This window comes from Equus przewalskii, chromosome 17 (assembly GCF_037783145.1).
Source record: "Equus przewalskii isolate Varuska chromosome 17, EquPr2, whole genome shotgun sequence".
NCBI classification, from domain to species: domain Eukaryota; kingdom Metazoa; phylum Chordata; class Mammalia; order Perissodactyla; family Equidae; genus Equus; species Equus przewalskii.
In genome coordinates this window covers 16,699,009-16,715,259 of record NC_091847.1, presented here as the reverse complement: position 1 = coordinate 16,715,259, position 16,251 = coordinate 16,699,009, and the positions used below count along the sequence as shown (strand labels likewise).

Here is a 16,251-nt window from a genome sequence, read left to right as displayed (position 1 = left end):
TGTCTAAATGTGACACACACTGCCTTTCCCCTCTGCCCTAATTTGAGGTTCTTCAATTATCCTCACAGTCCTGCGCTCAGACCTAGTGTCGTTCCCACAGTGATGGAGTGGAAGACAGCAGGGCCACCATGTTGAAGTCGAACCTTTGCACAAACAACCAGGCAACCACACACACCCAGTGAAGCTGAGGGTCGGGGGAGGGGGCAAGAATGTTTAAACTTCTTTTATTCCTTTTCTTACAATAGAAATTGTGAGCTTGTTGTGACAACCAACTGCCACTTTCCTACCTCATTTAGGACACTGATAGATTTTATTTTTTAATAAAAAACAATGGGCAAGCAAGCCTCATTTTTAAATTAAGAAGCAGGGGAGCTTTTCCCCTCCCATATTGCTCATGTGGAACCTGTCTCTTGGAACCTTAGTGTCTCTGGCTGTAGAAGCCATTGAAAGTAGTTACAAACTATTAATGCCATCTGCTTCTCTGAAAAGGAACGATCATACAGTGGGCACTACGCTCTCAGGACTCAAAGAGAAATTTCCCAAGGATCTCTCATCAAGCTAATACAAAGTAGTTTCTATTGTGTATGTCAACATCTGACATCTATTACTGAAGTAGGATTTAGCCAGGTCTGGGTGAATGTGTCCCAGTTTGCCTGGCTTACCCCGACTGTCCCAGTATACTATTAATAGCCACCACCCCCTTCTTTACTCTCCAGTGGGAATTGGTTTAGATGATTAATTATCTGTTCATTTTACATATTAATTACAAGAATTAAATCAAATGTGCAGCCTCGAAATCTTATCTAAAGTAAAAGTGATTTACATTCTATACCAGAGCATCTTTGTCCAGAGGCTCTTTAAACTTGGGCATGCATTAGAATTACCTGCGATTTTCTCTAAAGTTAAAGATTCCTGGCCTCACTCCTAGATAGTGTGATTCACTAGGGCCGGAGTTGGCCAAGGTGTCTGCATTTTAAACAAGCAACATTTCTCCCCTCCCCCGACCCCATTGACTCTGATGCCAGTGGCTGTTGACCCCCTCTCTCTGAACCATGACCTAAGGAAACATTAGTTATTTATTATTGTTGGAAGAACTGCATACTAAAGAGTCAAAATTACAAGATGATTTACAAACGTTGAGATCTCATTTTGTGAGATTGTCATTTTCATCATAGTTCAGTCAACTCCTGCTTAGACTATTGCAGTAGCATCTTATTTTCCCCACATCTGTGTTAACCTCCCTCCAATCCATCCTCCACACTGTACCAGAAAGCTATTTCAGAACACACATCCTACCACATGGATACACATACACACACACACACACACACACACACACACACAAACAGTCTATGGCTTCCTCTTGCCCTTGAAGTAGAGGCAAAATTCCTTGACTTATAGCCTGGCCCCATCAGCCCATCTAGCCTCCTTTCCCTCCCCAGCTACACAGGTCTCCTTTCAGACTTTTTTAAGTGCCCTCCCTGTCTCCAACCTCATGGTCATTTCCTGGTTAACTCCTATGGTGCCTTCAGATCTCAGCTCAATCCGGGAAGCCTTTCCTGACCTCTCTTTTGCATCCCTGTATTATTGAATCTCCAAGCACCTGGCAACTCTTCTTCACAGCACCTATCACAGTGCTATTTTACATTTCCTTGTGACATTTTGATTATTAACTCTCTCCTTCCACAAGGCTCTCCCTCCATAAGGGCCACATGTGTTTTCATTCACCTTGGTATCCCTGGCAACTTCCACAGTGCCTGGCACATAAAAGCTACTCAGTGAATATTTGTGGGATGGATGGATTAATTAATTATAAAGTAAGGTGACCTCATGAACTCTTCCTTGAGTCCTACTTTGTGCTGGGTCTGCTGAAGCTGGAGACTGGAAGATGGGTAAGATGCATTTTGGGAAAGGACATTATGATCATTTTCCTCCAAATGTGTTTGAGTGAGCAGTAGCTGGCCATCAGCGAAGAGCTATGCTGCTGCTCTTTGGACTAACTGAGCTTCCTGAACTGTCATCTATCTGAGTTGAACTGATGTAACCTAGAGCTTTGTGTTGATTGATATTATTTTACATAGGCCTGATGATGCTGACTGCTTGAGAACAAAAGATGAGAGCTCCCCCAAAGGTGAATCATTACCCTGGTAACCACTTAGAGAAACTTATAGCTCTAAGGATGGCTTTATGTACCGACAAGGCCAAATTTGATTTAAACCCATGGATGCTAACTGAGCTCCTAAATCTTTAGCTTCCTCCGTACTGCCTGGTATTTGTTGAGGCAAACAAGCTTGTGGTCTCAACCATAGATGAAATATGTGGGGAGTGAAAGTTGTTTGTGTGGTGGCCTCACTTTTATAGAATTCACTGCTGATTAAAGTCCATAAAGAACTAAAACATGAAAACAGGTCACCTCTGGAATCAACTTATTCTTTTCACAGTTTGGCATCCTCAGCAGCGGACTTGGCTTATTTTCCTTGTCTCTCTCTTGGAGGTTCATAAGGAGAGTATATTTTATTTAAAACCACATGTTTCTGACCTGTCTTGCTCTCTTTTTACCATGTATATCACAGGTGATTAATTAACAAAGAAGCTAAATTTTCTGATTGTAATGAGTCATTTATGTGTGGATAGAATACACATACTTGATTTTTTTAAATATTTCATGCTTTTATGAGTGTAATATAAATTTAAGAGCTGTCCTTTCTGAAATAACAATAGTGACCTATCAATGGGAGACAGCCATATTTCCATCTCTCTCAGATCTTCCTCTCTTCTGCCTCTTTCTCTCCACTGATTTTTCTCTTTTGCTCATCTACTTACTTCAAATATGTCCTTTAAGTCTTGCCTTTTTCCCATTACTACATTCTACCCTCTCACTCTCATTGGTAAGTGATTAAGGAGACAAGAGTGGAGAAAAGGACAGGACAGATAACTTCACCTTCTGGATTGTTTCCGGGCATTTTAGAGCGTAGAACACAAGCAAGTATGCTTTTAGGTCAATGACTCGTCTGAGCAGCATACAAATGTGGCTTTCCTTCCTGGATAGTGTCACGTCAGAGCAGTCACAAGCCTCCTGTCTAGCTGTAGTGGACATTGGTAGTGCCCTGCCCGTGCGCTGGAACCATCCAGAGTGCTCCTATGACTCCCAGCTGCTAGTGTCTGTGTCAGAGGGCACTTTTATGTGAAGAGTATGCAAAGCCTCACAGCCTGTGGCAGGCTGGAAGTGCCATGAAATTGCCACCCTGGGAGCTGTTTTCAACCATTGACTCTCGTGTGCTGGTGCATAAGCACCCCAACTCCCTTACCCCCGGGGTGGGATGATTCTAAGGCCTGTGTATTGCCCCGAGTTTTCTGTGGGTCTCCCATTACTTTAGCTTCAGTTGCTTAGTAATATGCCTATCAACGGCTCTCTTCTCTTCCTTGAGTCGCATCTCTACCGGTGTTTCCTGCATTTCTCAAATGAACTGCATGCGCTCAAATCCTTGTTCTTTGAGAACTCAAGCTAGATGCTAACTAATGATTAAGAACTATTAACTGAAAAATTAAGTTATAAAGTGATATTTTGCAGGGAACCACATTTTAAAAAACAAAACCTTGCCTCTTCCCTCAGTGCCTTTCACCCTCGGCCTGCTCTGCTTTGGAGATCTCTTCACGCGTCCCACCTTTGCTGCCTTCTCCAGTGCTGCCTCTTCTCTTCAGTCCTGCAAACAACGTAGTTTTCTATATCTTGAAAAAGATTTCCACTTGTCTCTGCGACGCCCTTTGGCTACAGTTCTGTATATTTCCTTCCCTGCCCTGCCAAACTTTTGAGAAAGCTTCTAAGAAAATTGCCCCTATTTTCTCTTTTCATTTTTTGCTTAACCACTGACAATTTGGGTACCATCATCACACTTCAGTCAAACAGCTCTCCAGTCCTCACTAACAACCTTCTTATTACAAAATGTAGAGGACCTTTTTCTGTTCTCTTGTCATCTCTGTTAACACTAAGCATACTGACAACATTTCCTTCCTGAAAAAATTCTTAGAATTTTAACATTGGAAGGGACCTTTCGTCCCTCCATCTCATTTTACATCTGGGGGAAACTGAGGACGAGAAAGGTTGAATGATTTGCCTAACAAGGTGTAAAAGGGTAAAAGCAGGGCTTTGAAGCCAGGCCTTCTGACCTACCATCCAGTATGAGAACTGTGTTTGGTAAGTCCTTATCCAAAGCCTTCAAAGTATTCCTAATTTTTATTCCTTCCTAAATAAAGCCCTCCCAGCTGGTCTCCCAGCTCCTTCCCTCCACAGCCCATTCTCCATTGCAGTGGTCAGGATGATGTTTCTCAAGTGTAAATCAGAAGCCATCACTTCCCTGCTTAGCATCCAATGCCTCTTTCCTGCACTTAGAATAAAATCCAAACCCATTCCTGTGCCTTGCAAGACCCTCCTTGGTCCAGCTCTCTTTCTCATTTCCTATTATTCTTTCTTTTACAGTCGCTATTCTCCATTACACGGATTCTCCCTCAACTGTGCAGCAAGGTTGGAATGCTTTTCTCCCAGGCCATTACGTGACTGCTTCCTTCTCATCATTTGATCTCAGCTTAAATGGCCACCTCCTCAGACAGCCTTACACCAATGTCATAATGTCTAACATTGTCCCTAAACATACCACTGTCCATCACATTAAGCTGTTTTATTTTCTTCATAGCATTCACCACTGGCTACGATTATATAACTTACTGATTTGATTTGGAGTTTGGGTTTCCCACCATTAGAATATAAGGTCATGGAATATAGGAACTTCATCTAGTTTGCTGTATCTCTAGCACCTAGAACAGCAATTGGTCAATAGCTGGTGCTCAATACACATTTGTAGGATGAACAAATGGACATAGGAATTGTGCCTAAATTTTTCTTTCTCAGTTCTAAGAATCATTTCTCTCTTGCACTCTCCAATCCTCTTACTCAACTAATCTCTCAAAAAATTTTTCTGCACTCTAATCAAACTGGTTTCCTCATAAATCAACAAGGGCAAAACGTATTCCTGACTGGGAGCCTTTGTCTCAGTTTTCTCTTTGACCCAAAATCCCACCCTATGCCTCTGTAACTGTTCAAGTTGTATCGCTGCATCAGGGCATAAGTCACATTCCATTTCCATGAAATCATATCTCACAGCCCTTGTTGATCACCCCTTCTTCGAACTATGTAAAATGACTCTTGCATTTTATGTAATCTAAATACTCATAATCTATATTATCTTGAAATGTTTCCAGTTGTTTCATCTAATAATATTTAGACACTATGCCTGGACACTTTAAATTGTGTGTGTGTGTGTGTGTGTGTGTGTGTGTGTGTCTGTGTCTGTGTGTGAGTGCACCATCGATCCTCATCATTTGGGGATTCTGTATTTGTGAATTCGCCTACTCTCTAAAATTTATTTGCAATCCCCAAATCAACACTTATGGTGCTCTCATGGTCATTCATGGACATGTACAGAGCGGTGAAAACTTTGAGTCATCTGCCATGCACGTTCCCAGCTGAGGTCAAACAAGGCAACACTCTGCCTTCTTGGTTCAGGTCTCATACTGTACACAGGTGTCCTTTTTGTGCTCTATTTAGAGCCACATTTTTCATATTTTACTTTTATTGTTAGTGAGTTTGCTGTTTAGAATAGCCTCCAAGCCCAGTGCTGAAGTGCTGCATAGTGTTCCTGCATGCAAGAAGGCTGTGGGGGCCTTATGGAGAAAATTGGTGTTAGATAAGCTTTGCTCAGTCATGAGTTATAGTGCTGTTGCCTGTTAGTTCAATGGTAATGAGTCAACAATATATACTAAATAAGGTATCTTTAAACAGAAACAATTGTAAAACAAGGTTATGAATTGATTAGTGATGAAGATATTGTGACCAGAGGCTCACAGGAACATAACCCTGTATTTCCCCCAGGAACAAGGATACTGTGTTCACTAATGCAGAGTTCGTGACAACTCTATGGAATATAACTACCAGGAAAATTGAGAATTGGCTGTATATGTATGTATGTTATATATGTTGGCACTAGCTTCATTTAGACATTTAGGAGAAAAATAAACCAAGAGTTATTAAAATTAAATAGTTTGCCCAAGATTATTTGTTAAGCTGGTAAATGGTAGATCTGGAATCCGGTTGTCATATTCAAAAGTCTTTTGGCTTTTCATCCACCACACCAGCTTCTCTTTGTCTGTTTTAATTAGCTGTAGAACCTTCATTATTACAGGGTGCTTCATATATATATATATACTTTATATATATATATTAAAGAAAATACAAGTGTAATTTGCTGAGAGAGCCATGAAAAACCATAATTCACATGGGGAAATAGACATAGATGATGATATTTTTGAAAACGGCTTGCTTTACAGTCCCAGTTGAGAGTTTAATTACAGTGATCCCCAATCTTAGAAGACAGGTAGAAGGACCTCTTCATTTCAGAGTTGGCAGCAGTACAGACTACATATTCCTTATCAGGGAAATGAAAATCTAACAAGCAGCCAAACTTGAAAGAGTCAAAACTGTCAAAATATTGTCATGACCTAGATTTTTGTTCTGGCTTGAGGATCTGTACCTTGAACTTGCCCAGCATTTGTCTGAGTGGAACTCATACCTACTATGGAAGTGAATATACTTGCACGTTATATGAGATTAGACACGCTCAGGCCTGATTGCATAAAGAGCTATCCCTTTCCTAATCAATTGTACCTTTATATACAGAGATGACAGGAGAAGTTATATCTTGAAATCTGTACAGAACAAATTAACATGGATCAAGTTACTATGTGGTCTCTGGTATTTTACGTATCTATAGTCATGTGCCACATAATGACATTTTGGTCAACAATGGACTGTATATAAAACAGTGGTCTCATAGGATTAGTACCCTATAGCCTATGTGTATAGCAGGCTATACCATCTAGTTTGTGTAAGTACACTCTATAATGTTTGCACAATAATGAAATTGCCTAAAGATGGATTTCCTAGACTGTATCCCCATCATTGTGATGTATGACTATATACAAATTCATGTATACTTATATGTCTATATATATTAAGGCGTATTTCTTTACATACTTTATAACTTATTTTAAAAAAATAAGCTAAACATTTTTGGAGCCTCCAAAGACATCTTCATGAACACAGTTTAAAAACTTGGTTTTTTTTCTTGTACTATTCTTTTCTAAGTAGATTGTGTAAGTGTCTAGAGGTTAAGAATTGTATCTTTTGTGCTTCTGTATTTACAAATGACCTTAGTTTAGTGCCAAAGGTAAAGAAGTCTCTCACCATTGATAATCCAATTTAGCCCACATGGTTGACAACCAGCTATATTAAGACAATTATTTCTGCAATGTTGTGGTTAAAACTAAATAGTGTGATGGAATGATGTCATCTGGTTCTATAGCATGAGGGTCTTGATATGTGTACAAAATGGATAAGGTTATTTTCATATGATGTTCTCTTGACACTTCTTTCTCCCTTGAAAACAAAAGCCAATCATGAGGCTCAAATTAACACTTCTCAACTTCCAAAAAGCTGCCAGACAGAAGGTTGAGTAAGGGGCTTCTAACAGGGAGGCAAGACAGGATAATACAACATTTTATGTCTGCCTTAAGGCTATACTACAAATCCTGAAGTGTTAGAAAAGGGACAAGGGGTAGTCTTAAGAGCTGTGTTACTATTGAGCCAAAGGAACTAACTGGTTTCAGCTTAGAATTCTGAAATCACTATCATCTCAGTATTTTGTGATATTTTCTTATCCCTTAAATTAATTACATGGTTGCATGTCCAGTGACTTTAATGATCCTATTTTAAGGAGCTAAGTTGTTCTCAAATCAAGTACTACAAAGGTTGACTTATTTTTTCCCCAGTTGAGAACACAGCTGAATTCCACGGTGCAGATAAAAAGGGATTAACTGCATGACTCCACCTAAGGCTTTGTTGGCTGGGTCACTTCTCCAACAGAGCAGAGGATGTGTACATTCAGAGGTGGTGACCCAGTGGCTTTGTCTTGCCAGGTATTAAAAATATCTACTGTGTTTACTAATGTAAGCACCACTCAGAATTGATTTAGCAAAATCTTTTCTCCCTCAGCCCTGGAAAGTATGCACATGCAATTGGGATATTCCAAACTTTGCAAACTTGCTTATTTTTCAGTGGAGATTATTGAAAACAATAATTCTTTCTTGCTTCAGGAAAAGCTGCCGGAGGAAGAGAGAAAACACAAGGAAGCTTTGGAAGAACTTCACATGGTGGTGGATGAGGATTCGCGGAGCGAAAGCAGCAGTGCGGATGAGGGGAAAGGAAAGACCAAATTGCTGTTAGAAAGATTGAAAGCACTAGAGGTAAGAAATGAAACAAATGCTGCATGTTTAAAGAAAAATAACAGTGTTCTGCTTCTTTTATTGGCGCTGGTTTTGAGTGAGTATAAATCTTCCTCTCTCAGTTCTGACTAACAGGATCTAGTGTCTCTCATTGTGATTGCTTTGTCAACGATGAGCAAAAAGTTAAAATTTGTAGCACTGAAAGAGTCTTGATTTAGTGACTATGATTGTATTTTAAGTTCAGTTCATCCCTCAAACTGAGTAGGATCGCCTCAAATTCCAAGCTCCTTGAGGGCAGGGGCTGTGTAATATTTCACCTTGTTTTCCCAATACTTACTATAATGGATGAATGAGTGAATGAATAAAAAAAAATCCCCAATACTATGTAAGGATGATCGTAAAATAAAAATTAAAGTTTTTAAGCAATAGAACCATTTCTTTAAAAAAAAAAACCTGTGTAGAATTTCAACGTATAAAATATATAAAAGTTGAAGCAAAGCTGAGCTAGAGGGTGTTTTAAGGAGGATTTGGGACCCTGCAGTCTCCCAAAACACAGTTTTGAACCACTGGTCTGTTACTTAGTGGCATTTGACATCACTTCAAGTGTTAATTCCTAAAGGTATTTGGCAGTCCTCAAAGAACATTCCAGTTACTAGGTCTTGATTGAGATTTCACATGAGGAAAGACTCAGTAAAGATGGCTTTACCTATGAGTTGCTTTGTCTCCTTTCAATAAGTTTTCTGTTAGCATATAGAACTGGGACATAATTACTTTTAAGCAAGGATTATGGTTAGCCCCTCTCATCTTAAACTAGGTACAAGGGACCTTCAACCAACTTTGAAAAATGTGGTTCTACCATAGAGTCTACAGAATCCTGAAAACTTCAGTAAGGTGAAGAAACAAGAGCTAGGAAGGTCTTGCTTTCTATGCTTGGTTACTGCAATCCTGCCTCTTAGCCACCTTGCTGTGGATAGTGAGCATGCGCTTTTTGCTCTAATTTTCTCAGCAATAGTAAAGCAAAAGAGTTAAGGGTTAAGATTATGGACTTTGGAGCCAGATTCCCAGGGTTTTGTTAAATTCCAATTCTACTGCTTTCTGGTTTTGAAGCCTTGGGTGAATTAATTAGGCCTTCTGAAACTGTATCCTCCACTGCAGAAATGGGGACGATAACAGTAACATCTTACAGGGAAGTAATGAGGATTAGATGAGTTAATATTTGTACAATGGGGCCTGGCAGTTGGTCTCTTCTATCCACCTACTCTAAGACTCCTGCTTTTCTTTAAATCACTTTTTTTCCTATTTATCTGGATACAATGATTAATAAAAGAACTATGTATGAAAAAATGTAGCTACTCCACTCAGAGTGACTGAAGGTAGACAGGTTCAGCAAGTGATGTCAAATATGGGGCAAAGGAGAGGGCAACTTAGGGAAGCGCTGGCAGCTCCCCTTGGACAAATGACCAGGAATCACCCGTGTGTCACCAAAGGGTCTCATACTTTTGTCGTTTTTAAGATAATCACTGTAAAAGGTGGGAAAGCCGTCTCAAGGGAGACTGAGGTTGCTCTCAGAGAGTTTTAGAAACACATAGCTTTGTCTTGAGGTTGAATTAAATGGATTTAATAGTAGAAATGAGTTGATATTACAATTTCTTATTCCCCTAGAACCATGTACTTAAATTGTTAGTTTTATTTATGATTACAGTGAAAATTGCTCTTAGTTCATTTAATTGTCGCTGAGACAACTTTGTGAAGGACATATTATTTAATCAAGCTAAGAGGTATTTAAAAAATATCTTTGGCAGCGAATGTTTCTTAAACTCTTACTGAGTCAAAGAGAAATGGTAGGTTTTTTTTCAACAGAGATCTTTATACTTCAGGCAACAATTCTTGCATCCAGCATTAGTTGGATGCAATAGATGATATCTCTAAGTGCCATTAAGCTCCACAATTATAATTCCCCAAAATATTTTCTGTTTCTTTTTTTTTAAGGGGAAGTCAGCTGCTTTTATTTGTTACTAAATGGCTGTCTTGAGACTTTTTTTTGGCTTTTTTTTATTGTGGTAACATTCATTTATAACATACAGATTTCAGGTGTACATCATTATGTTTCAATTCCTGTGCAGATTACATCCTGTTCACCACCTAAAGACTAATTACAGTCCGTCACCACACACGTGTGCCTAATCACCCCTTTTGTCGTCCTTCCTCTCCTCTTCCCCTCTGGTAACCACCAATCCAATGTCGGTCTCTATGTGATTGTTTGTTGTTGTTTTTATCTCCTACTTATGAGTGAGATCATACGGTATTTGACTTTCTCCCTTTGACTTATTTTGCTTAGCACGACGCCCTCAAGTTTGTGTCCATGTTGTCACAAATGGTCAGATTTCATTGTTTCTTACAGCTGAGTAGTATTCCACTGTGTATACATACCACATTTCTTTATCCAGTCATCCCTTGATGGGCACTTACGTTGTTTCCAAGTCTTGGGTATTGTGAATAATGCTGCGATGAACATAGCGGTGCATGTATCTTTGCACATTCATGTTTTCATGTTCTTTGGATAAATATCAAGCAGTGGAATAGCTGGATCATATGGTAGTTCTATTCTTAATTTTCTGAGGAAACTCCATACTACTTTCCATAGTGGCTGCACCAGTTTACATTCCTATCAGTAGTGTATGAGGGTTCCCTTCTCTCTACATCCTTTCCAACATTTCTTGTTTCCTGTCTTGTGAAGTATAGCTGTTCCGATGGATGTGAGGTGATATCTCATTGTAGTTTTGATTTGCCTTTCCCTAATATTTAGTGATGTTGAACTCCTTTCATGTGCTGTTGGCCATCTGTCTATCTTCTTTGGAGAAATGTCTGTTCAGATCTTTCACCCATTTTTTAATTGGATTGTTAGATTTTTTGTTGTTGAAATGTATGACTTCTATATATATTATGGATATTAACTCCTTGTTGGATATATGGTTTGCAAATATCTTCTCCCAATTGTTAGGTTGTTTCTTCATTTTGTTCATGGTTTCCCTTGCTGTGCAGAAGCTTTTCAGTTTGATGTAGTCCCATTTGTTTATTTTTTCTGTTGTTTCCCTTGCCCAGTCAGACATGGTATTTGAAAATATGCTGCTAAGACTAATGTCAAAGAACATATTGGCTGTCTTTTCTTCTGGAATTATCATGGTTTAAGGTCTTACATTCAAGTCTTTAATCCATTTTGAGTTATTTTTTGTGGTGTAAGATAATGGTCCACTTTCATTCTTGGCATGTGGCTGTCCAGTTTTCCCAACACCATTTATTGAAGAGACTCTCCTTTCTCCATTGTATGTTCTTAGCTCCCTTGTTGAAAATTAGCTATCCATAGCTGTGTGGGTTTATTTCTGGGCTCTCCACTCTGTTCCATTGATCTGTGTATCTGTTTTTGTACCAGTACCATGCTGTTTTGGTTACTGTAGCTATGTAGTGTATTTTGAAATCAGGGAATGTGATACCACCAGCTTTGTTCTTTTTCTCAGGATTCCTTTTGCTGTTCGGAGTCTTTTGTTGTTCCATATAAATTTTATGATTCTTTGTTCTATTTCTGTGTAAAGTGTTGTTGGAACTTTGCTAAGGATTGCATTGAATCTGTAGATTGCTTTAGGAAGTATGGACATTTTAACTATGTTAATTCTTCCAATCCAAGAGCACAGAATATCTTTCCATTTCTTTGTGTCTTCTTCAATTTCTTTCAACTATGTTTTATAGTTTTCGGTGTACAGATCTTTCACTTCTTTGGTTAAGTTTATTCCTGGGTATTTTATTCTTTTGTTGCAATTGTAAATGGGATTGTATTCTTAATTTCTCTTTCTGCTACTTCATTATTAGTGTATAGAACCATAGCTGATTTTTTATGTTGATTTTGTATCTTGCAACTTGACCATATTCATTTATTATTTCTAGAAGCTTTTTGGTGGATCCTGTAGAGTTTTCTATATATAAAATCATGTCATCTGCAAGTAGTGGCAGTTTCACTTCTTCCTTTTCAATTTAAATCCCTTTTCTTTCTTCTTCTTGCGTGATTGCTCTGGCTAGGAGTTCCAATACTATGTTAAGTAAGAGTGGTGCAAGTGGACATCCTTGTCTGATTCCTCTTCTTAGAAGGATAGCTTTCAGTATTTCTCCATTGAGAATGATATTACCTGTGAGTTTGTCATATATTTCCTTTACTATGTAGAGGTACTTTCCTTCTATACCCATTTTATTCAGCTTTTATCATAAATGGATGCCGTGTCTTGTCAAGTGCTTTCTCTGCATCTATTGAGATGATCATGTGATTTTTATTTTGTTTATGTGGTGTATCACGTTGATTGATTTGCGAATGTTGAACCATCCCTGCATCGCTGGAATAAATCCCACTTGATCATGGTGTGTGATCTTTTTAATGTATTTTCATTTTTGATTTGCTAGTATTTTGTTGAGGATTTTTGCATCAATGTTCATCAGTGATATTGGCCTGTAACTTTATTTTTTGTGTGTTGTCCTTGTGTAGTTTTGGTATCAGGGTAATGTTGGCATTGTAGAATGAGTTAGGAAGCTTCCCCTCCTCTTCAATTTTTGGAAGAGTTTGAGAAGAATAGTATTAAGTCTTCTTTGAATGTTTGGTAAAATTCACCAGGGAAGCCATCTGGTCCTGGACTTTTGTTTTTTGGGAGGTTTTTGATTTCTATGTCAATCTCCTTACTGGTGACTGGTTTATTCAAATTCTCTATTTCTTCTTGATTCAGTTTTTGAATGTTATATAATTTAAGAATTTATCCATTTCTTCTAGATTATCCAATTTGTTGTCGTATAGCTTTTCATCATATTCTCTTATAATCTTTTGTATTTCTGAAGTGTCTGTTGTAATTCCTCCTCTTTCATTTCTGATTTTATTTATTTGAGCCTTCTCTCTTTTTTTCTTGGTGAGTCTAGCTAAGAGTTTGTCAATTTTGTTTATCTTTTCAAAGAACCAGCTCTTGGTTTCATTGATTTTGTCCATTGTTTTTTAAGACTCTATTGCGTTTATTTCTGCTCTGATTTTTATTATTTCCTTCCTTCGACTGATTTGGGGCTTTGTTCTTCTTTTTCCAATTCCTTTAGGTGCACTGTTAGATTGTTTATTTGAGTTTTTCTTGCTTGTTGAGGTAGGCCTGTATTGCTATACACTTCCTTCTTAGAACCACTTTTGCTGTATCCCATACATTTTGGCATGTTGTAGTTTCATTTTCAATTGTCCCCAGGTACTCTTTGGTTTCTCCTTTGATTTTTTTCATTGACCCAGTCATTGTTCAGTAGCATTTTGTTTAATCTCCACATATTTGTAGCTTTTGTGATTTTCTTCCTTGGTTAGTTTCTAGTTTCATACCATTGTGGTCAGAAAAGATGCTTTGTATTATCTCAATCTTCTTAAATTTATTCAGACTTTTTTTTGGCCTAATATGTAATCAGTCCTGGAGAATGTTCCATGTGCGTTTGAAAAGAATGTGTATTCTGTGGTTTTAGGATGGAATGTTCTATATATATCTACTAACTCCATCTGGTCTAATATGTCGTTTAAGGCCAATGTTTCCTTATTGATCTTCTGTTTGGATGATCTATCCGTTGCTGTAAGTGGAGTGTTGAAGTCCCCTACTATTATTGTGCTACTGTCTATTTCTCCTTTTAGGTCTGTTAATAACTGTTTTATATATTTAGGTGCTCCTGTATTGGGTGCATAGATATTTACAAGTATTGTATCCTCTTTTTGGATTATCATTATGTAGTGACCTTGTCTCTTGTTATAGTTTTTTTTTAACATCTATTTTCTCTAATATAATTATTGCCACCTCAGCTTTCTTTTCATTGTCATTTGCATGGAGTATCTTTTTCCTTCCCTTCACTTTCAGTTTGTGAGTGTCTTTAGGTCTAAAGTGCATATATAAGCAGCATGTATATGGGTCTTGTTTTTTTATCCAGTCAGCCACCCTATGCTTTTGATTGGAGCATCTAGTCCATTGACATTTAAAGTAGTTATTGATAAGTATGTACTTATCGCCATTTTGCTAGTTTTTGTCTGGGTGCTGTAGTAGTTCTTCTCTGTTCCTTTCTTCTCTTATGGTTTGATGGCTTTCTTTAGTATTATGTTTGGTTCCTTTCTCTTCATTTTTTGTGTATTTATTTTAGGTTTCTGATTTGTGATTATCATAACTTTCATATATAATAACCTATGTATATAGCAATCTATTTTAAGTTGATGGTCTCTTCAGTTTGACTTCTTTCTAAAAGCTCTACTCTTTTACTCCTCTCCTCCCACATTTTATGTTTTTGATATCATATCTAACTTGTTATTATGTGTGTGTATATCTATTACCCTCTTCCATGGAAATAGGTAATTTTAGTACTTCTGATCTTCATATTATTTTCATAGGTGGTTAATCGGCTACCTTTACTGTATTTTTGCCTTTACCTTTGATTTTATTACCTCTTTTTTTGATAATTTTCTTGTTCCTGTTTGTGGTCTTCTCTTTCCCATTTAAATAAGTCCCTTTAGCATTTCTTGTAAAACTGGTTTCTTGGTGATAAACTCCTTTAATTTTTGCTTGTCTGGGAAACTCTTTATCTCTCCTTCCATTCTGAGTGATGACCTGGCCTAGTAGAGTGTTCTTGGCTGTAGGTTTTTTCTTTTCAGCACTTTAAGTATATCGTGTTACTCCCTTCTAGCCTGTAAGCTTTCAACTCAGAAGTCAGCTGATAGCCTTATGGACTTTCCCTGGTATGTCACTTGCCTTTCCCTTGTGGCTTTTAGGGTTTTCTCTTTATCTTTAATTCTTGACATTTTAGTTATAATGTGTCTTGTGTCAGCCTCTTTGGGTTTATCTTGTTTGGTGCTCTCTGTGCTTCCTGTGCCTGGATGTCTGTTTGCTTCCTTAGGTTAGGAAAGTTTTCAGCTTTTATTTCTTCAAATAGATTTTCTGTCCCTTTGTCTCTCTCTTTTCCTTCTGGGACACTTATAATATGAATGTTAGTGCACTTGATGTTGTCATAGAGGTCCCTTAGACTGTTCTCATTCTTTTAGTTCTTTTTTCTTTTATCTATTCAGCTTGAGTGATTTCCTCTAGTCTTTCATCCAGCTCACTGATCCATTCTTCTCTATCATCTAGTCTGTTCTGTGGTCCCTCTAGTGAATTTTTCATTTCCAGTGTTGTAATCTTCATTTCCGATTGGTTCTTTTTTAAATTTTCCAGTTCTTCTTTGACGTTCTCACTGAGTTCATCCATTCTTCTCCCAAGATCAGTAAGCATCCTTATGAGTTTTTGTTTGAATGCTTTGTCAAGTAGATTATTTATTTCTGTTTCTAGTTCTTTTTCTGGGGTTTTCTCCTGTTCCCTTACTTGGAACATATTCCTTTGCCTCCTCGTTTTGCCTGTTTCTCCGTGCTTATATCTATGTATTAGTTGGGTCAGCTGCATCTCTTGATCTTGGAGAGGTGGCCTTATGTAAGAGATGCCCTATGAGGCCCAGCAGTATGCTTCCCTCTTGTCACCAGTTCCAAATATTACAGGAGTGACCCCTGTGGGGGCTATGTGTGTCCTTCTGTTGTAGCAGGGTTGCTCTTGCTGCAGGTGACTAGGAAAGCTAGGCTGTCCCCCTGGTCAGCTGGTTGTAATGCTCAGCTTTGTGTGGCTGCTATGGACTCTTCAGTCACTTTATTGGGTGTGGGGAGCTCCAGCACAATTGGCTGAAAGGTCTAATAGCATAGCCCTGTTTCACTTTTTCTGTTAAGTGAGTAATCCCCCCAGTATGGCTGGTTGCTAGGCTCAAGGGCTTATACTTGCTGTAGGCCTCTGGCCATAGGCTCTTGTCAGTTCTCTCAGGTTTGCAGCTGAGTGGGGCTGGCCCCAGACACGGGAGCACCCAATT

At 38.4% G+C, this 16,251-nt stretch overlaps 1 protein-coding gene across 20 annotated transcripts in view; it reads left to right on the top strand.

Moving 5' to 3' along the window:
- NCKAP5 (NCK associated protein 5) overlaps positions 1-16,251 on the top strand; it is a 917,518-nt gene that overhangs the window by 631,987 nt on the left and 269,280 nt on the right. For all 20 annotated transcript variants that reach the window (XM_070581217.1, XM_070581213.1, XM_070581211.1 and 17 more), the window contains one exon: positions 8,206-8,355. In XM_070581217.1, the coding sequence (XP_070437318.1) occupies positions 8,206-8,355 (150 nt within the window). The remainder of the gene's footprint in view (positions 1-8,205; positions 8,356-16,251) is intronic.